The 22,372-nt window shown below is 45.5% G+C and overlaps 1 protein-coding gene across 1 annotated transcript in view; it reads left to right on the top strand.

The window, feature by feature from the left end:
* The first annotated feature begins 139 nt into the window (after positions 1–139).
* Positions 140–22,372, top strand: part of PPP1R14C (protein phosphatase 1 regulatory inhibitor subunit 14C) — a 56,504-nt gene continuing 34,271 nt past the window's right edge. The window contains exon 1 of the mRNA XM_055714955.1: positions 140–577. Coding sequence (XP_055570930.1) covers positions 302–577 — 276 coding nt within the window. The 5' untranslated portion in view covers positions 140–301. The remainder of the gene's footprint in view (positions 578–22,372) is intronic.

Consider the following 22,372-nt stretch of genomic DNA (forward strand, 5'->3'; position numbering starts at 1 on the left):
CCGGGACGCGGGGCTGGCACCCAGGAGCGGACCGAGCCGTGCCGTGCCGTGCCGTGCCGTGCCGTGCCGCGCCGCGCCGTGCCGTGCCGCGCCGCGCCGCCTCTCGGCTGTCCCCGCCCCCCGCCGGTTTGGGCCCAGCCCTCCCGGCGGCGGGGCCGACTGCGCCGCTCTGCCATGAGAGGCTTTAAACGGCAGGTGCGGGGGAGGGAAGCATACGCGCAACCGGCGGCTGCTGCGGCCCGGCGCTAGCGGCGGGCGGGCGCCTTGGGCTCGGCTCGGCGGGAGCCGCGCGGAGCGGAGCATGTCGGTGGCGACCGGGGGCAGCGAGGCGGCGGCAGCGGGCGGCGGCGGCGGGAACCGCGTTTTCTTCCAGAGCCCCCGCGGCGGCGGCGGGAGCGGCGGCTCCTCCGGCGGCTCCTCCCGGGAGGACTCGGTGTCGGCGGCGGCGGTGCAGGTCCAGCAGCGGCGCCACCAGCAGGGGAAAGTGACGGTGAAATACGATCGGAAGGAGCTGCGGAAGCGGCTGGTGCTGGAGGAGTGGATCGTGGAGCAGCTGGGGCAGCTCTACGGCTGCGAGGTGCGGAGCCGGGGTAGCGGGGTCCCCGGCGCGGCAGCTGCCGCCGCATCCCCCGCCCGCCGCCGCCTCCCTCGCCCCCGGCAGCCTCCTCCCGCCCCGCGGCGCGTTTCGGCAGCGGGCAGGGGGGAGCTGTCACCGCCACCTCCAAATGACATTCCCGGCCCACCGCCCCCTCCCTGCCGCTGCCCCGAGCCTCCGCGGTGCCCTACCGCGGGGAAGGGGAGAAGGTGTGCCCTGCCCGGCAGGGACGGGGTCTCCCCTGCCCCCCCGTCCCCCCCGAGGTGAATAGGAGGGGGCGGCCCTTTGGGGACTGGCGGCGGCTACGGCCGCGCGCGGAGCGGTCCCCCTCCTCCCGGGGGTGCGGGGCTCCGCGGCCGTGCGCCCCGCGGCGGTGTGTGCCGGGAGCCGCCGTCCCCGCGGCTTTCCGGGGCCGGGGGTGTGTGGGGGATGCGGGTGCCGTGAGGCGCGGCGTGGCCGCGGGCCGGAGGGGAGCGCGGGGTGCCGGCGGGCGGGGAGGGGGAACCCGCGGAGGCGGCTGGTGTGGAGGAGGAAGGGCCGCGGTGCGGGGCGGCCCCGCCGGCCCGAGGCTTTGTGGTACCCCGGCGCCAGGAGCGGGGTGGGTACCAGCCAGGAAATCCCGGTGGGCCGTTAGAAGGTCAGTGGGATCAGGATCGAAAATCCTCTGTGTGTGTGTTTGTATCTAATTTGCAGGTATCCAACCTGTCTTTCTGTTACTCTGGGCAAAAAGTGAATGTGGCCAGAATAATTTCCTGCCCCCACCCTCGCCGCCGTAGAGGGCAGGTGAACAGAAGGATTTTTCAAGATTATTCAGAGAAATAGCAACTGTTATTTACCATATAGAGATGACAACGTTGTAGGTAAAGGAAGTGCCAGTACTTTGTTTTGTCAAAGCATCCTTAGAAATGTAGACCTTCTGGTCCCCAGGGGATCTACTTCCCTGCCACCTCGGGTAGTTACTGTTACAAAGGATCAAAATGTTGACTCTAAACTCGGGTTTGCATGTACTTTTCCCACCAGTAGTCTAATTCACTTTTGTTAGAGACTTCTGAAGTGAGATTTGTTGAAGCTGAGTGTGAATTTTGCAGCTAGCGGCTCTGGGGGCAGCACCTCACCCCAGGGCTCCTGGGGGGCATTCTGGAGCTAGGAAGGCAAGTGCCTGACAGCCCCTGAGGTGTGGATGTGAGGGCCTAAATAACTTGGCCCGACTATCTAGCACATCCATAATACAAATGTTTAAAGAAACTTCCTTTCATCTCAAAACCAGTTTATCAGCAAATTTGTCGAAGGACTTGCCCTCATAAAAAACGTGCATGTGACAAGTTAAATCTCCTTAACTATTCACATCCATGAGCTAAGGGAAGGAAAGATACAAATGGAAAACTCTTTTTAAAAATAAGCAGTTGAATTTGTTAGACCACATAGACTATAGGCCGCAAGAATTTCTCTGCGGTCAGAAGTAGTTACAGCTGTTCGCATGAACTGGGGACTTTGTGTCTGCGTGAGCTGATCATGTAGTTGGTAGCTGGCCTACTGGAGCTATTGCCTCTGGTTCGACTCTCATTCGAAAACACCAGACGTGTGCTTTTGACATACAGGCGTAGCTGTTCTGTATACAAGAAAGGATGTGATGCATGGGACCAAAGCAAGGTCCAGAGGGATTATTGCTGCTCTTCACAGTATTCAAATAACTGGCTTGACGGAGGAAAAAAATACCTTTTATTCTTTTCCTTATTGTGGTTGCTGCCTCCAGCTGACATAGGAGGTCTGCTTTAGGAGGAGTGCTCCCCATTAAGATGGGGACCATATATGGCTGCATAAAAAAACTTTTTTGATGATTTGGTTTCTAAGGTGTCTCTGGGGAGAGTGAATGGTTTGACACAACAGGTTAAAATGTTTTTGGCTTTGAGGGTTGAGGGCAAAATGTTTAAGTAGTCTTCTGCTCTTCGCTGCAATGCATTATCTCTGTCCAGTGTCAGCATGGATGACAGTAGTGAAAAGGTCAAGCGATTAATATGCTATCAGAATAAAGCTGAAGATGCATGATGAATGTATTGATTAAAGACAATAGCAATTTAATGCAAGATGCTTTGCTTGAATATGCTTGAATTACTTTTAGGCTTACAGATGCAGCTTTCAGGCTGAAAGTTAATCACCTATGCAGACAGTTAATAACCCTGTCTGAAGGCAGCTTGAGGGGGGTGAGGGTTGGGAATCGCTTGCTTTAACTTCAGTGGAAGATCTACCATAACTTCCTGACACTTAAGTTCTGAAACAATCTGAAATCTTCCAGAACGTCAGAAATAGCCATCGACTTGCTAATCCTGGAAGAGCTAACCAGTGTCAGTGTTTCATCGCTATTCTGATTCAGAGCTCTGTTTCTAAGGAGCAATGCGCTCCGTTCCTGGGAAGTGCAGAGATAAGTAGAGGGCGCTTACAGTGCAGTGCACGGGAGGTCTGCAAGAAGACCTGGGTGTCGTTCTGTGGGACTGCATAAATGTAGTGCCTGCTTGCTATTTTTCATTTAAATAGTATTTTCTATTAGATTATGTTGAGATTCATCAGTGAATGGATACTTGCAGAAAGACTTCCTTTATTAAAAACTAAACGTGTATTCATAGTCTCTCAAGTACTTGCAAGTTAAGTCAGCTATAAGCCTGTCTTGGCTTGGAGAAAAAGTTTAGGAGATGAGTTCAGGAAATATGGAGACAGGTTTGCTTGTAGTTTTGGTGTTTGGGTTTTGGTTTTTTTTTTCCCCCCCCAGTGGATCTTGTCTTTAGTGGTACAGTTTTAGTTTTAAAAATTGGACGCCAAGCATGACAATGGTGTGTGGTGGAAGTGGTTTAGAAGGAGCTGTTTGAGACTATTTTTAATGCTGACCACAGATCTGTGATACAGATAGCATCTTTAGAAAGATTACTTTCACACAATAGGGATTTTAAGGATAAAAAGCAGCTTGAGTGGTAAAGGGTTACCAAGGTAGAACTCTTTAGTAGGACCAGAGAGACTTGAGGAGGACTAGTTTGGCACCAGAACCTGTCAGGCTAACATACATAAAGTCCTTCGGGTGAGTGTCAGTCTGGCTGTTTGCTACTGGAGCTGCCTCATTAAAAAAAAAAAAAAAGTTTTAGAACCTATTTGTTCTGGTTTGTATTAATGCTGAAACTGAGGTTGTGGTCACACATTAGTATACTGAAAATACAGTGCCTTAATTGCAGGACTTGAACTGACTTGACTTTTACTAGGTATCTTGTTTCTAAAATTAGTTTTTTCACAGATGCTTCAAGTTTTGGGCTGTTCATTATTGGTTAAGAATAACTAAATAATAATGCTGCACAGAACAACTTGCATCATCACTATTTATTCCCTAATGGTTTGCAACTTGTAATTCAGTATGAAAGTGATGATAGTCTAGTTTTCCAGATGCATGTTCTATGTTGTGTGAACCTGCTAAACTTGAACAACTTTATATGGGGAAGGAGGGGGAAGGGAAAGGCCACTGGGTTTGTCCCCAGAAACCATTCAACTTTGCAGGTGAATTACTGTACTTGGGGGTCCCATCTACCCACAATTACAGCATTTACTATAAATGGTAGAATGCTGATGGAATGGTCACGTTGAGGACACACAGAGTTTGCACAGCATGAGTAAACAATGAAGAAAAATTTTGCTTGTGCTGTGGGTTTGCTGCTGAGTATTTTTTAATGTCGAGACTTGCATGTACAAGTCAAATGAGCCCTTAGATTTTTTTACTCTAAAAGTTGAATATAAGGCTTACCTTCTAATATGAGATATTGCTAAGCTTAGTTGGATAATACACTCTGACAAAACAGTTGATCTACTCATATGGAAATTGGTGCTTGGCAAAGGATATGGTGTTGGTTTGGAAGTTACAAGGAGTTATGTCCAAGCTTATCCCTTTTCCATTCCAGGCAAAATACCCTGGAATTCTGTTTAACAATTCAGTATACAAGAAAATATAGCTGGAAGAGCTGCCCATAAAAATCCCTCAAGCATTTCCTTTAAGAGTACAAAGCCATGCCAGACTGAGAATTGTCATATGTAAGATTCTCTTCTACCTCCTGAGGTGGTGCTGCAACAATGAGAGTGGCATGAAGCTCTGAAATAGATAAGGGATTTCATGTTGGCAGGGCTAATCCGTGGCCATTAAGTTTGGTTTCTTTTTTTTTTAAAAAAGGGCGTAGTTTAACTTGATCCTGCATGGACTGAGGTCCTTTCCCCCGGGGGCTCTGTGACTGCCTTGCTGGAGAACATCCTCTTTAGCTGTCTTTGTGAAGCTACTGGGATATGCTAACGGTGACACCTTGTCCCTAATATAGCTTAGAGAGTCTGTTGGTCTGCACATGCATCAGTTTGAACTGGTTGGTGCCAGATAGGGGAAGGCAAAAGGAAGGCTCTTACCTAGGCTGAAGAGAGACAAGTAAAAACTTCCTAGCCTTCTTTTTCTTCTCCTGCTGCACAAGTGTTTTGCCTGCAGTGGTAGAGCTAGTAGCAAAGGGTAAAAGGTAGACTGAGGGTTGTGGGGAAGGTGAGCTGTCTTGTGTTAGCCTTCCTGAAAAGGATGGATTTTGGTAAGAGGCGTTCTAGTCATTGAACCTTAAGCTCTGAACGAATTAGCTGCCTTGACTATATTTTCAAATTATTTTTTCAATACTGAATCTAGTTGCAGACTGGCTGCTGGTGGTCTACCAAGAGCAGTACTGCATATGCTGAATAACTGGGTGGCTGTAGAGGCAGGCTATCGGTTCCTCTGTGCATTTGCATCCCAACAGGCATGTCTTGTGATTTGATGGACTTGGTTGCAGCTGTTTCTCTCCCTACTTATTTGGGACTATATTTATATGGGGCACTTGACCTTCTGCACGGTATAGACCACCTTCTGCAGCCCACCTGTGCATGGGTCAGTGGCTGTGCACACCCCACAGATCCTGTCTGAGGCAGTTGCCACAGTTACCAGTGATCTGTTTTGCTCTGGGTTTGGAAGAATGCTGACTAAAACGGTCCAAAGACTTCAGGTCTGAACACTTCCCCTCACGCCCCAAACATCTCGTCCTTTCCAAAACAGCGTGGTCAGCATGCTGCTAAGGCTGCCATTTAGTGATGTGGACCTGATGGTATGATCAGGTACTACTTATTCCTCAGGCTATAGTGAGGTAATGTTTGAAATGCATTATTCATTTCTCAGAAAGGTGTTTTGTATGGAAATCCACTGAATAAAATGCTACAGAAACAAACTTGTGCTGGCTCTCCCACTCTTTGAATGGACTTCCTCTAACTTGGAACTAGGACCTCACAAATGGTAATTGTGTGTGGACTCCTTTCTAAATGGATCAAAAATGGAACGAGACTGAGAGAGGTCTGAGAACAGTGTTGCTTCTTAAAAGGGTGCAGGTCAGTAGGAAGTACAATAAAGAATTTCGTTCCTCAGGAAGTTGAGTATTATAGTCTAGATGCATTGGAGTAAAGTATTTGGAGGTCCGTCAAATTTCTTAGGTATGTATTTGGATTATTTCTTTTGGACAACTATTACTGATGTCGGATTCCTGTTCTGTATGACCTGAATTTTGGAGCAACATTGCTGCCCTCAAGAGTGCTTAATATACCTGTGTCATCAAAAGGGTTGCTGTGATTGGAGACCTACGAAGGACACCGGCAACACTGGTGTAGCAGAAACTTCTTATATCGTGTAGCAACCGCAGAAAGCCATTTGAATCCTGAGAGCAGAAAACAGGAAGCCCAAAAGGGCCTATAAAATGTGCTGCTGTAAAACAACCCTGTAAAATGCATGCTGCTGCCTTCAGAGGAGTGGGTTTAAGTACCTGTAAGAGTGCCAAGCACCTGATGGTAGTGAGGCCAGAGCCTTTTGTCTCTAAATGCTCTGCCTAAACTCTGATCTTAGGTTCTAAAGACCCTAATCTAGTAGGAAATGTACCGCCATTCAGCTACTTTCCTCCTTTTTATATGCAAATTCAAGAAGAGAAGTTCAACGAGGCCAAGTGCAAGGTCCTGCACACAGGTCAGGGCTTGGCACAAATACGGGCTGGGCAGAGAAAGGATTGAGAGCAGCCCTGAGAAGGACTTCGGAGTTTTGGTTGATGACAAGCTCAACATCACTCAGCAATGTGCATTTGCAGCCCAGAAAGAGAACCATATCCTGGGCCGCATCAAAAGACACGTGGCCAGCAGGTCGAGGGAGGTGATTTTTCCCCCTCTACTGTGCTCTTGTGAGACCCCACCTGCAGTACTGTGTCCAGCTCTGGGGCCCCCAACATAAGAAGGATATGAACCTGTTGGAGTGGGTCCTGAGGAGGTCTGCAAAGGTGATCAGAGGTCCAGAGCACCTCCCCTATGAAGACAGGCTGAGGGGGTTGGGGTTGTTCAGCCTGGAGAAGAGAAGTCTCTGGGGAGAACTTGTAACAGCCTTCCAGCACCTAAAGGGGACCTACAAGAAAGCTGGGGAGGGACTTCTTATGAGGTCATGTAGTGATAGGAGAAGGGATAATGCTTAAAACTAAAAGAGGGTAGATTTAGATTAGACATTAGGAAAGAAATTCATCACTATGAGGGTGGTCAGATACTGGAACGTGTTGCCCAGAGCAGCTGTGGATGCCCCATCCCTGGCAGTGTTCAAGGCCAGGCTGGATGGGGCTTTGAGCAACCTGGTCTAGTGGGAGGTGTCCCTGCCCATGGCAGGGGGTTGGAACCAGATGATCTTTAAGGTCCCTTCCAACCCAAACCATTCTGTGATTCTAAGAAAATTACTTTTCTACTATTTGAGCTTTATATATTCTGGTTGTAATTTCTGTGTTTGTCATGGTTCATTGTTTTATCTTAAGTAGCAGCAATATTCTTGGCTTCTAATTTAGAAGCTTCCCAACATAAATCTTCATCTTCCATCAGCTATTCCATAGCAAATCTTTTGTCCTTTCCCTCTGTTCAAGATTCAACTGGTCTCTTTGCTGAAGTGGTAGGTGTGGGTGTTTTATAACAAGGCAAAGAAATAATTGATCGCTTACATCACTTAAATTTTTATAATTGTACTTATGAACAGCAGCTTCCAACTGCTGTGTCTACAAATACTCTTGTGCCTTTAGGCAAATTGTCATAGAGTCAGTGCTTGATTATCCAGGGGTGGGGGGAGGGCGTAGAAGAACAAACATGGATACAATGGAAAAACTGTGGATTTAAAAAAAATAGTTTTAAGCTATGCTACAGATCATGCAGTGGAACATACATCTGAAGGGGGAAACAGTCATTAATCTACCCCTTTCTCAAGTTAATCACAAAAACTTGTCTACATTGCTTTTGGACTTGAGTCTAGCTTGGATGTGACTGTACTTGTAGCACAATTAAACTACAGCATGGATGATCTGTCCAAGATAGCTGAGAGCTGGTTGTGTTGCACTTCGAAGATCCTTTACTGTTGGTCTCTTGTACCCCTGTATTCCGACAGAGTGGGATGTCTCCCATTATTCTCATAGCTTTGCATTAACTGATCTAAACTGTGCTATGGAAGCAAATGCCTGAAATGAAAATAAACCTGTTTAAATGAGGAAAATATGTATTTCATGGCACATCTGCCTTTTCTTAAAAGGCATAGAGAATGTTTCGAAATAGGTGTTATTTCTAAATAAAACAATGTTCTGCTTGAAGTGAGGCTTCATTTTTCAAGTAGTGTGATAGTTTAGGGTTGTCACAAGACTAAACTCATTCTATATTGAATCATGCCTTGCAAAGGCTGGCTGAACTTCTGTTTGCATTCTTGTAGTTCTCTCTTCAGATTAGCTGATGTCCAGCCATTTAAAAGGCATGGGACTTGGCCCCACATCCAGCCAAACAACCCCCTCTAATCTGCATGTTGCTGTACATAGTGTGTGTGGAACAGTGCTGAAAGCATAGGAGATGCTGATGGGGGAAAAAAACAAACCAACACCAAACCAAAAAAACCAAACTATCTTGTCTCTAAACTGATTCAGTCTGAATTATGGTCACCTTGTCTCTTGTCACCACAGGTGATGAAGCAGCAGCAATATCAGTCTATTTTTTCTAGCAGCCTTGTTTCTTGCATGCGTTATAAGAAAGCTAAGTTCTCATTTTTCCCTTCCCTACATCTAACTCCAGAAACTTCTGTTTGACAGCACAAATTGAGTAGGCTAGACATGGCCATCCATCTGTGTCACTGCAACTTTTGGTTGCCTGTTGTAAAACATCGTCAGTTTCTTTTGCTGTCCCCTGGTGTGACACATGAAATTATGGAAGTCAAGATTTCTATAAGTTATTAATGTTGGGGAAGGAGTGGGATAAAATCTTAATTGTATGCAGTCCATACAGCAGCAGTATGACTGTATTTCAAAGGTAGGATAAATTTAGCCTGTTAAAGATCTTGGAACAAGGAGTTGTTTGGGCAGAGGTACACACTGAAACAAATCAGATCTTTGAAGTTATAAGTAATTATTCTGAAGCTCACATTTGAATAGCAGAACTGTTACTTCCCCCCCCCCCCCTCCCCCAGGAGTATGATGTTTATTCTAGGAACCAGTTCTACATGGTATCTTAAAATATTTTTTGGGATCACACAGATCACCGCCCCAGAGGGCATCTTCTGTCTTTTCAATCCGTATGATATTTATCAATAGCACAGATCCAGTGGATCTAAACCTAGAGAAAAATCATAACATGTAATGTAGATCTTGAGTTATTAGAATGCTGGTAGCTTAGCTAATTCAATACAATACTGTTCAGCATGTGGAGCAAAGCTAGTACAAAAGACAGCATTAATTTAAAGTGGCCTAATTATGAGTAAGTAGATGGCTAGCTTGTGCTGTGGTCCTGGTCTACAGGTGATGCTGCCAGTGGTGACTGAGAAGAGGTCACCATTCTGCGTGTGCTGCCAGCAAGGGGTTCACACACTTTGGTCCTGTGTGTCGAACTTCATAAATGGAAATGATGGCACAATCAATGCCTAATGAAAATCCTCTTATCAGACTGTCTTAATAGGATTGCTTTCCAGAACATGGAATTGGGAAGGATCTCCTAGGTCACAGGGTCTGCTTTCTCATTTGCAAATAAACTCTCTGCATGTGCTATCATTTTTTAATGGAGTAACTCAGTGTTATGATGTCTCTTTCCACATTATTTCATAGATTTAAATATACCTTTTAGACACTAGGATTTTTCCCACCCCTTCATGAAATATAGAAAGACATAGACAAAAGACAAATTCTTGCTTGAGATGGGCTTGCCTAGACTTTCACTCTGGGTAGAAGTTTAAATAGATTGTGAATGTACTTTACTGTCTGTCCTTACTCTCTGGGTATCATCAAGTTCAAGTGAAGACAACAGTAGAGGGGCAGAAGTATCAAGGCAGCAATTCTGCTGTAGGTCATTTACTACCTTTATAACGAAACCTGTCTTTTGAGTAGATGTCTGCAGACTCCAGGAGGAATGGAAGAATGTGCTTTCTAATATTTCATGGAATTAATTTAGCAGTACTTGAAAAATATATGATATTAGCTGCTCAAATCCTAACGTGTTTTAGCACTTGAATGATAACTTCTTTGAAGTACATATCTAAATTAACTCTAGTGTAGTACAAATGATTTGTCCTACTTCAGGTGACTGATTTATAACATTTTGACACATTTACTTTAAACACAAAGAATGCCCTGAACTTTTACAATTTTTTTTGTTTTGTTTTAAGATAACACCTGAAGCACATACTGCATTTTGGGGTTTTTTTTGTCAGAAAAGACCAGATGTTCTAGAATAAATTCTTGGGTTGTCTTGGTTTTGTTATACTGATAGTAATCGTGCCATTTTAGGCTTACCGTCAAACTCTGTATTCCTTTTTCAGGTGCAGTGAGGGAAAACTGCTTAGTCTTCTTTCTAACGAAATTAACAAAACTGCCTAAATTTGGTTTATGGTTGAATTGCTCCTCTTTATATTGAAAACTGAATCTTGTCTGAGTGCAGAAACTGATGTGGGGAGGAATGCTGGTGGGAACTAGCTCACTGGCAGCCAGAAACATCTCAGCTTTTACTTCATCTGCCACTGTAGTACTAGTTTACAAGCTAAAGGTTTGACTTGCTTATAGGTAATCAGCTGCTATTTGTTTATCAAGACCAAACCGTCACAGAAGATTTTCTTTAATGTCTTGAAGTAATTCTGATAAACAAAGAATGTATTTATATGAGGAAACAACATATCAGTCCTTCACTTCATAATCTGAAGGCTGTCTCATTTCAGGTTGCCTGCAACAGAGGCTTCCAGGACTACTTGTGTAAAAGCGAACACCTAAACAACCTCTCCCCTTCGTTGTCTTTTTCAGTCTATCTCTGAACGCTTTTTCCTGTTATTTTTTTTAAAAAAGATTTCACCTTAAAATGTGTAATGACTACATTTGGTATTAGAATCATTAGCTGATACTATGGATTGGTAGTTTGCAGTGCATTGGAGGTAGCAAATTACAGGAGGCAGGATTGTGTGCCAAAATACATTTTTGGGAACGTGACAGTGAGAAGCAGCACTAGAAACAAAACAGGGGTCCCATACAGTCTTTGGCTCCCTTCTCCCAGGGATTGTTGTCCTTGGTGGGATAGTCACAGCAGATTATCCCACTTCCTAGGTCTGGAGCTGTTTGGCAAATTCATTTTAAAGATCCCTCAGGCACTCTTCTATCTCTTGCAGTTCAGGACTTGCCTGGGGAGCTAAGTGGTGTCTCTGGCCCCTGGGGAGGAGGCGTGTTCATTTTAAAACATGTTAGAACTCCTGCTGCTATTTCTTGACACCAGTGAACCAGAGCCAAAAGACATTGACTGCCAATCCCTGGCCTGCCTGCTGCTCAAAATTAGAGTTTTGGGGTAGGGAGAGGTCTAGCAGTCCTCACTCTGCAGAGCACACTGCTATGCCCAGGCACCACTTGAAGGAATGACTTACTACAAACCATGAGAGGCCCTCCAGATCTCTTGCAGGCTAATTTTCTTCAACAAGAAGATTGCATTGCTCCTAGATTCTGCAGGATGCCAGAGCACTTGGTTCGATACCACTAATAAAACATCCCCCTGCCTGGAAGAAGAAAGAGACTTCTTGTCCCATGTCAAATCTGACAGGACCTAGTATGCCCGACTAAAGAAATACTGACATTTGAAAACTCATTTCAATGCAGTGAGAAGACCATGAGTGTGTCAGATGCTTGATGTACCCATACTGTATGACTTTTATTGTAGAAGCCAATTTACACACAGCTGCTTGGCACAGAGAAAATCAATACTGGAGACTAACATTATTTTTACAAGGCTGCTGAAGCTAAGGTGAGGAGAGCCATTTAGAGGCCTCGTTATTTCATGTACTTTTTCCTGGTGTTCTTTCAAGAGATCTGATGGAGTAATTAAATCTTGAAGTGCCCCAAGAGGCAAGCCTATTTAATTGCACTGCTGTTCAGCCTGAATTCCTAGAGTGCAGAGGACCTGGTGTTGATCCTCTTTGGGTGAAATATTTTCGTAAAGTGTATTCTTGGGTATTTTTCACCTCCAGTCTTAAAAGCAAGCAACCTGTCAAATGTGACCTAGTGTGGAGTGGTCCTAGTCATCACGGGTCATGCTCTGAGAGCATGGCACTACCATCGTGTGAGTAAGGGACAAAACTGCTGATGCATCTCAGGGCTCCTCTGAAGTGCTAGGCCAGCACTTAGGATTCTTAAGCTAGTGCTGTATAAGTTTCATTCTTTCTGAAAGGGAAATCGATCTTTCCAGAGGCTAGAAAGTCAGTTCCAAGTATGGTATGTGCTTTCCAAGTGAGCTGTATTAACATGGAAATGCAAGGATGAGGTGTGGTAACCTGTAACTGTAGAGAATGCCCTGCATGTTCCTCCTGTGTTGTCTAGCTGTGGAGCTCAGAGCACAGTCAAGCTTTGCTTCCATGTAATGCAGCTTGCTCTCACAAGCACTTCTTTTTCTTAGACAAGAAGTCCTCTCTTCAGCTTCTCTGGCTCACCATTGCCCTCCATATGGTGCAACAATACAGTATGGGCGTAGCTGTTATCAAACTATCGTGTTCTTCCCATATGCAGAGTTATGCACAAATTGCAGGGAAGCAGTCAACTGGGCTTCCGTTACTGGGGATAGAGAGAGATCTACTGTGAATCAGGCAGAGGTAGGGATGTCCTGTGACTGCTGTGTGGAAAGTCATTCCACTGACATAATCCTCAAAGTACCACCATTTAGAAAGCTCCTGGTGGCTTAGCTTCTGTGCCTCTCAAGGATGACTATGTAACAGTGATTTAGCCTACAACATGTATTTGCTAATACCAAACTATTTCTGCCCTGTGTGAAAGTGAATGATGACAAAAAAATGTCATGTGTCCTTCCTATCTGCTTTGGGGTGTTTTGTTTAACAGAAGCGACAACCAAGCATAGACTTAGCATGTCCTACTTTTATATTGAGAACAGGAGGCATTTGCTTTGGAGGCAGCACTTGATTTTCACCAGATTTCTTGCTGAGATTGGAGCCGTGTCATGGGTATGGTTAGGAAGTGCTGAATGCTTCTCTTCCTCTGCTCAGTGTAGCTTGTGATCAATGCCTCTTCTTCATTTAGCAATTTCACACTCTAGTGATTCCTTTAGACTTCTGTAGAGATGCACAAATTAGACAACAGTTCCTTAACCAGCATGTTATGGATATTTTGGGATAAGCTGAAGTTGGTTTGACAGTTCGGTTATGAAAATGGTAAAATACCAGTGTTAGTACTAAAGAAGGCTAAATGAAGTCTAAACCTTACTGTGACTGGATGTCAGTTCCTCCTCTATGCTTACTAATGACACTGCAGTTGCAGACTGTGATTCTTTACGTTCTCTGCATAATGAGCAGAGGTGGTTTTTGTTTTTTTGGCTTTTCTTTAATTAGCCTTATGGCTGAATGGAATGCTCGATGTGCTGTATTATTATTGACAACTCTTTTTTGGGAAACAGGTATTTTCATGTCCTAAAATCTCTTCCCTGTAATCACATATCACCAATTGATTTCATTCTGTGTTGTGATAAAGACTGTAGAGAGCTACAGCCATTGTTAACAGAGGATGGACTTTTATCAAAATTATGGGCACCATGAGGTTTAGAGTTCTCAAAATTCAGAATCTCATGGCGTTTGGTCTTGTATTTCTTGTGGTGCTTGTTTTCCATAATTTAGTAGCAATGGCATGAATCCCAGAGAACTTGCAGCTCCACCTTGTCTTGCCCACACCTCCACCTGCTGGCTTTATCCCTGCTTTTACTGCCTGTGGCTCTGGGGTGACTTACCCTCTTAGGATGCGTACCACAAGGACACACCTCCAGCCTTGAGAACTGCTCTGAAATTTAAGTGCTTGAGAGGATGGAGTGCTTGGGAAGTCTTTAGGAAAGCCTTGTCCTAGAAAGTGCGAAGGCTGCGGTTTTTGATAGAGCTCGGAGGAGGTGAGGATTTTTCCCACTCTACCTACTTCTCTGCTGCCAGCAAGTGGAGATCAAGTTCTGTGCTGTCCTGAACACCATGTCTTTGAGTAGTGGAGAACAAATACTCCTCTTTTTCTCTAGAGCTTGCTTCTGTCCATCTCTGTAATACATGGTAGAAGAATGTCAACTGCCTCTGAACCAATGGGAAGTGTTGGGTTGTCAGGTCCAGGTAAGACAAGACTGGAGAAGCAAAGGAGAAAATGGAAAGTTGGGTGGACCTGGAGAGGCAGAAGTAAGGTAGGGAAGGTAGAATGCATATAGAAAGCACATGGTAGGCTGTCTGCCTTGCCTCTATGTTTTTCCATGTTATTGCTTTCACTCGTGTGTGCTGCAGATCCAGGTATGTGGGTGTATGTCTGTTTGCCTAAACTCTGCTGGCTTGCTTCTAGCAGCAGATGTATGGGCAGTAGAAGGTGCCAATTTTATAAATGTAAGTAATTACTCAGTAACCTGCTTTTTTCTGTGCCCCCAAGTCCTTGTCCCAGCTTGTCTCTTTCTGTCTTTCTCTTCGTTAAAGATTTGCAGAAATACTCACAGTAGTGGAAAAGAGAACTTGAGAAGTCAGGGGTTGTAGGGACAATGAAATTTACAGTAGTTTGTTGTAAGTTCACTTCTCTTGCTCTAGAGCAGGGGTCCTCATACTTTTTAAACGGGGCTGGTGGATGGATGAAGTGGCAGGCAGTCATCTGTGGCTGCTTGGTTTCCCACCCCAACCCCTGGCGGGGGGGGTGGGGGGTGGGTGGGGGGTGCGGGGGGGGTCTGTAAATACCGGGGGCTGGACTGAGGACCCTGGGGGTCCGTATCTGTCCCGTGGGCTGTAGTTTGAGGACCCCTGGTCTAGAGGTTGCTTTTTGGACAGATGGGTGCTGCAATCTTGTATTTTAGGAAAACTTGTTTGGATAATGCTTAAAGCAATGCCAGTATTGGAGAGTCCACTGGAAGCAGGTTAGAGGGAAAAGTAATATGATCACGATCAACAGCTGCTGGCCTTTCTACCACTGAATGAGGATGTCTGTACATTTAACTCTGAAGGCACATGATGTACCCAAATGCTTCTAAAGAATTTGTCTAATGTTTTTTGTAACTTGTGCATTGAATCTGGGAAATTGTCTTCAGGTATGCTTGTGCACTTGCCACCTCACTCTGAGCCTATCACAACAGGTGAAATGGTCTTTGTAAATGGCTTTTCCTGAGACTTCTCTGGGCTGATGTGTTCAGTAAGATAAATTGTTTACAGCCATAAGGAGTTGCTCCTGAAACAGGAACCACCAGGTCCAAATGTCTGAGATACAGGCTATAGCAAAAATTAAATATAGACAGTTTTGAGCTGAGCACTTCTGAGTTCTGTGCTCTCTGCCTCTTAGAGGCATGTTATGAGGCAAATTTTTAATAGAAGTAATTTCCATTCTCTGAGTCCAGCTTAACACTTATTTTAGTACTCCAGCTATGGTATACACAGTGAGTGTTAGAAAATTATGGTCTTTCAACATTAGTCTCAAAGTGACCTGTTCACCCTGTCACATTATGGCATCTGCTGTTATTCCAGACTACCACTATTTTCTTATCCTTTTGACTTGTTGAAAAAATCTTAAAAAAGAGGCAAAACCCGAACTATACATGCAATTATTTCCACCGTGCTGAACAGGAGCACTAGGGATGTATTCTGAAACACTGCAGCAGACTGGCTGGCTATGCCTTGAGAAAACAGCTTTCTTCCCTTCTCATTTTCACAGCTGCAGTGTTAAGCAAAAAAGCAGTATGTCTGACGCTATCTTCCCACATTGGCTTGTTTTATATGTTGACTCCATCCTGTATGATTGTTTCTTTTAGCAGAAATCCAGGTTTCAGATTTTTTTTTTAATTGCTTTTCAAGTGGTCAGTTAGCAAATTAGTGTGAAGAATGCTGCATTAAAACCTATCCTGGGAATTTCTTGCCCCAAAAGGCAAAATACACAGACAAGGCAAAAAGAAGGGATGCTATCCTTGAGTTAGCAAAGACTGGCTCACAAAGGAACTGTGCACAGAGCAGCTGGCTTTCAGCTCTCCTGCTGTAGATGAGGAATCTTTGCTTGCTGTAGGGTAAGAAAAATAAGAATAATAGTAAGCAGAGGGTGTGTGTTATAGGAGGGGAATTAATATATGCAAGGCATGCCCATTTGGCATTACTCTGACTTATTGCTTAAGATGCTGTAGGAAACAAGACATGGAGTGGAAGCTGGGGAAAAAGGAGCATGACGTCTTTTCTCCTCTCTCCTAATTGTTGAACCCTCCCTTTTCAAGTCTTGTGACGCACAGTGTAGAGGAGCAGTGATGCTGAAGCTGACTTCTGGTTGAAATGTGGCTGCAGAGCAGTGGTACTGCTGACAAGGCTGGCTGGCAGAAAAGGAAGGAAAATCTGAGCACCCTTGAAAAAGGAGGAAGATCATAGAATCCTTTAGGTTGGAAAAGAGCTTTAAGATCATTGAGTCCAACCATTAACCTAGCCCTGCCAAGTCCACCACTAAACCATGTCCCTAAGCGCCACATCTTTTAAATGCCTCCAGTGATGGTGACTCAGCCACTTCCCTGGGCAGCCTGTTCCAATGCTTGGCAACACTCTTGGTGAAGAAATTTTTCCTAATATCCAATCTAAACCTCCCCTGGTGCAACTTAAGGCCATTTCTTGTCCTGTCACTTGTTACTTGAGAGAAGAGACTGACACCCACCTTGCTACAGCCTTCTGTCAGGCAGCTGTAAAAAGCGATATGGTCTCCCCTGAGCCTCCTCTTGTCCAGGCTTAAACACCCCCAGTTCCTTCAGCTGCTCCCCATCAGACTTGTGCTCCAGACCCTTCCCCAGCTCCGTTGCCCGTCTCTGGACACGCTCCAGCACCTCAGTGTCTGCCTTGCAGTGAGGGGCCCCCACCTGAACACAGGGTTCCAGGTGCGGCCTCACCGGTGCCGGGTACAGGGCGGCGATCACTGCCCTCGTCCTGCTGGCCACACTGCTTCTGACACCAGCCAGGACGCTGTTGGCCGCCTTGGCCACCTGGGCACACTGCTGGCTCATGCTCATGGCTGTCACCCAGCACCCCCAGGCCCTTTCCCGCCAGGCCCTTTCCAGCCGCTCTGCCCCAGCCTGTAGCGCTGTGTGGGGCTGGTGTGACCCAGGTGCAGGACCCGGCACTGAGCCCTGTTGAACCTCATGCAGTTGGCTGGGCCCATCCAGCCTGTCCAGGTCCCTCTGCAGAGCCCTCCTGCCCTCAAGCAGATCAACGCTCCCACCCAGCTTGTGTCATCTGCAAACTTAGTGAGGGTATGCTTGATCCATTTGTCCAGATCATGGATAAAGATATTAAACAGGACTGGCCCCAGTACTGAGCTCTGGGGAACACGGCCTGTGACCAGCTGCGGTCAGAAGCAGCGGCCCTGCGGCTGGCTCCCCAGTGCTTGCTGCAGGGTGCTTCTTGCTTGAGCTCAGCTGGCTCTGATGCCTCTGCTGCTGGCTGCAAAAATGGTGTTTGGTGAGAGAGAGATCTTGCTTTTTGCTGCCTGTTTTATGCAGTGGTCTTGCCGTGTTGTGCAGGGCCCGCAGGGGCTGTGGCGCGTGTGCAGCCATGGGCCCTGCTGCCAGTCGCCCAGTTGTGCCTGTGCCATGCAAGTTGCCTGGGCAGGGCCTGGCAGCCAGGACCTGTCCTACCCCTCAGCCCCAGACATCCCCCTGGGGACAGACCGAGGCCAGGCGGGGATGTGGGCCTGGCTCAGCAGGGCCATGGCCAGGCAGGGCTGTGGGGAGCTGGAGCCCTGCTCTGCTATGGTGTCACTGGGGCAGGGGCTGACATGGGGTCTGGGCTGTGGGGGAGCCCTGGGCGGCCAGGCCTCTGGGGCCCCAGCACTCAAGTGAGTATGGCTTCTGGGACTGGCTTGCCTGCGAGTGGAGTTTGCTTTAGGATACGTTCTTATAAAAGCCTTTAGTCCCGGGTGTTTTTTAAGGCTGTCAGGCAGATGTGGGAAGTTTGGCCTTGTGGGGAGAGCTCCAGGTCTGGAGCAGGCAGTAATGCAGGGCTGTGCGGTGTGTTAAGGTGCGTGCCTGAGACTGAGCGTTTGAAGATGTCGGTGCAGACCCAGCTGTGTTATCATAACCAGAGTGGCCAGATGGACCCTGATGAGGAGGTGTCCGTCACGCCATTAATTTAGTTTTTATGTAAAGACTGCTTTTCTGAAGCACCTTTGTTCAGCTGTGAAACACACTTAAATGTCAGTTTCTGGAACGATGTTTCTTATCTTAATTTCCTCATATCTCAACAGTGTGATATGCTGAAAGATTCTGCTTGCTGCAGACTCTCAGTGCTGAGGATGAAATAGCTGTGCAAGGGAGAGGAGGGGGCAGGGTAAGCCCGGAGCCCATGGATGCTGTCTGGAGGGAATGCAGTCCTGTTGGGAACTGGGGGCTGGCCGCAGGTGTTAAAAGGAGGAAAGATGGTAAGAGCCCAAGTACTATTTCTGATCCAGCAGTCCTCCAAAAATCGGCCATGCAACCCATTCCTAGCACTTTGTAATGGAAGAGCAGTGGCAGGTAGCACATGACACAAGGAAGTACAGAAGCTGATGATTTTTCCAGATTTATCTTAATAACATTCAGAGTACTGCCTGACCTGCAAAGATTCTTGTAGGTAAGGGAAAAAGGATTGAACTTGTTGGATAACAGTTTCTTTGCAGCAATGTAAGCCAGTGTTGGCTACTGCTGTGTTAATAATGCCTGAAAGAAAACTATCGGCAGGCTAATGGCAGCTTTGAAAACAGAAACTTATCGTGCTCCATCCTATTCATATCCAAAGAGATGAATATTTCCAATCCTAATGACCCATTTAACTGCCAGTATTAAGCATGCATCTCAAGAAAAATTATAGGCAATTAAAAAGGAAGAAGCTTGTTAATGTGACATTGAGACTGTGCGATTGAGGACAGTCAAGCAACTAGAAGACAGATTTTTCAAAACTGAGGTTAGTTTTAATTTGGCTCTTACAGAATTTTATTCTTCCCGTTTCCCAGATAAATATTTACGTTGCTTTAATTCTGAAGCACAGTCTGAAGTGATCAAAGGTTAACAAACAAAGCTTGAGAACTAAGGGCTAGCTAAGTATTTCCTCCACATCAGAGATGGAAATGATCACTTTATGACTTGCCCAATGTCACACACGTACTTACTGGTAAGATCCTACTGTAAGGTTGTTGGACTCATTCATCTAGTTTAATTGCAGGACTACCTTCATTCACTGTCTAAAATTTCTGTTTCCTAAATATGGAGCTTTCACTCCTTTCAAGAACACACTTCCTTGTGAATCATAAACTTCTGCAAGCCCTGGGTAGCAGTCTTGTACGATCGACTTCAGTGTTCAATTGGCATGTTTCCTCTGTGCGCAAGATAGACTTGCACGCAAACCACAGGCAGATGCAGAGCAGGTGGGCTAACCTGGGCTCCCAGGCCTGGTGCACTGTTAAGCAGCATGGAGCACTGTGTATCTAGGCACTTCAGTTCCGTATGCCTGTTGCTAGGACTGCTGGTGTCTTATTCCCATCGTTTTTTTGCTGTAGTAAACTGAGCTGCTCTTTATTTCCCAGTGAATTGTGGGAACTTGTCTGTGCTTGGGGCATGTTTTGAGGGGGAAGGGAGGAAGATATTGTGGGAAAGCATCAAGTGACTGAAATTGCTTTAGGGCTGTAATCAAAGGGCTATAATCATCAAAAGATGGAAGAGTACCAGCCCACAAGTAAGCAGCAGTGGGGTTTTTGCCTGTAGCTCCAAATAGGGCAGGGTAGCTGGGAGCGGAGTGCTGAGCGCACGGTGGGCTATTTCTGTGGGTAGGAGCTCGTTGGGACCAACGCATGAGTAAAGGCCAAAGCTGACTTGCTATAAAACAAAGTGTTAAAAGAAGGCCAGAGCAGTTTCTTATGAATAAAAAATAGTCAAAGACAGATACCATTGCCTTGGCTGCTAGGGCAATATGAAGATGCTTTGATGTAAAACTTTGGCCCAGTGCTTGGAACAACTCCTATCACCTGAGCCAGACTGCTGGGTTGAATGTGTATATAACAAGCCACCAAGCTGTGCTTATCAAGGGATGACTAATTTTTAACTGCAATTTTAACTTACCCTCACTTATTCCTCTGTGTATTTGGAATCTTCCTTGTAGAGTGGAAGCTCAAGCAGCTGTTATTTGGCCTTTGCTTCTATCTGAAGTATTTCAGGACTTCATATGAATATTCCCAGTTGGAGTACATACATCCTGGATTCTCTTACATTTTAACAAGTAGCTCCTTTTTCTCCACTTGCATTTTTTCTTTGTAAAGAACACCACCACAGAGGAACTTGAAAATTCACCTGCTTTTCTTACTGTCTTTGCATAAAGTAGTCATCCAGAGCTACATCTGAAACCACAGCAGGAAATGAGTTCTGGTCTGTGTAGAAATAAGGTGAAATTGCTGTCCTAATTTTTCTAATTAAGTACATAATTATTTAATCTCTTTGGATTGGAAAATGGTGTTGCAAGTCTGTGTATTTTAGTTTCAAATATTTTTGTGTTAAAGTGTCTTATGACTTGGCTTGTCTTTATTTGGTGGTAGATGCCAAAGGCATTATATGAAGTATCTTCAGCATTTTTAAAGTGGAATACATGTAAAAGTACTCTTGGAACAGCTCATCTCCTGCTTGCAGCTGTAGGTAGTGGGGATTTTAAACAAAGGAATATTGGGTACATTTGATTTTAGTGAGTGGCAATGGATTCTACCACCTTCTCTTAACTCGCTCTTCCGTAGGCCCGTTAAAAAGGTTGGGTTAGACTCTTTCCTGGTCATAAAATGCTCCCTGGATGCCTATATTGTGCTGTGCTGAAATTACTAGGTAATGGCTGCTGCACCCATTCCATATTCAGTAGACTTTATCCTGTGTACTCCTGTTACGGAAGGTAGCAATGCTTATTGCGAATGTAGGATTTATTAGTGTCCTGACTCCAGTGCTTGGCACTCTTTGTGCAGAACTGGACCCTTTGTGCGTTATCTAAGCTGTCTGCCTGTGGGAGGAATATGGGTACCGTGTCCTTTACATGTACATTCTACAAGCTGTGAAGATGGGTTTGAGGGAGTTGCTCCATCTTCTTTCTTCCAAACCATCTGCATTTGGAAGAATTTGAGGAGGATTGAAAGTAGCTGTTTGGTAGCTTTGGGCAATAATGAGAAAATGGGGTCCTCAAACACAGCCCAGATGTTAGAAATATCTCAACATTTTCCTCTTCTTGATTTTCAGAAAACAGTTCTCCCTCCCCAATCCTTTTTGTTGTCTTTGAGCCAGCAGATGGAGACTTCTTAAATGGCCCAAGCTTTCCAAGCCCTCTGTCACAGGAGGGAGTCAGACACCTCTTAAGCTGTTGCCCTGACAGTGATGTTCAGTAAACAGGGATGTGCAGGGGTGGAAAGTGTGGTTGCTGCTGTTCCTGGAGGAATGTGTAATGTCTAACCGTGTCATCCTGAAGGTGGTGAGGTGAACTTTAAACTCTGCTTTCACTGTCAATTTGAACAATGAAGAGGGCTAGCACCAAGTGAAAGCTGGTGGGAAGGAGCTGGTGATACCACTTGTGCTGATTGGTATGACCCTGTGCCAGCTAGTGCTGCTTCTGAGCTAGGCTGAGAATGCTTTGGCTTGGTTTTCTGGAGCAAAGTTTGCCTTTGGAGGTTGTATGTGTGTGCAGCCCCGTTCCCCTTAGCTGGAGGAAAAAAAATCTATTCAGGAGGTTGGATTCAGGCCAATTACTACATGAGAAAATTCTCATGCTGCTCCTGTATTTTGGCATGCTCACTCTCCCTGACCAGCTCTTGGGAAAGCACTAGTGTTTCTTTAGTGTTTGAGGGTGTTGGGCTACTCATCCAAACTTTTAATTTGAAACTGGGTTTTCTATTATTAGCTGTGGCCTGAAGTAATTTTCAGAATCCACCTGTCACTTTGATTATACTCTTTCCTTGTTTTGTTTACTTGTTCATTGATAAGAGAAAATATTAAAGAAATGTTCATCCCTTGCAGCTTGTGGCTAATGTGGCATGCTAGCATGTTTTAGAATGTCTAAAAAGAGTTTTAAAGACATCTGGTAGTGTAGGTCGGACAAAGACAATTGCATGCAATTGCTGATGCTTCATGGGGAGTTCTTTAAAAGTCAGGCTTTTAATTTGTGGGGCAAGAAAGAGGTTTTGGGGCTACCTGAGCACTGATGTACCACTACCAATTTTAAGAGGTCCTCTTCCA

This window comes from Falco cherrug, chromosome 6 (genome assembly GCF_023634085.1).
Source record: "Falco cherrug isolate bFalChe1 chromosome 6, bFalChe1.pri, whole genome shotgun sequence".
Classification (NCBI taxonomy): Eukaryota; Metazoa; Chordata; class Aves; order Falconiformes; family Falconidae; genus Falco; species Falco cherrug.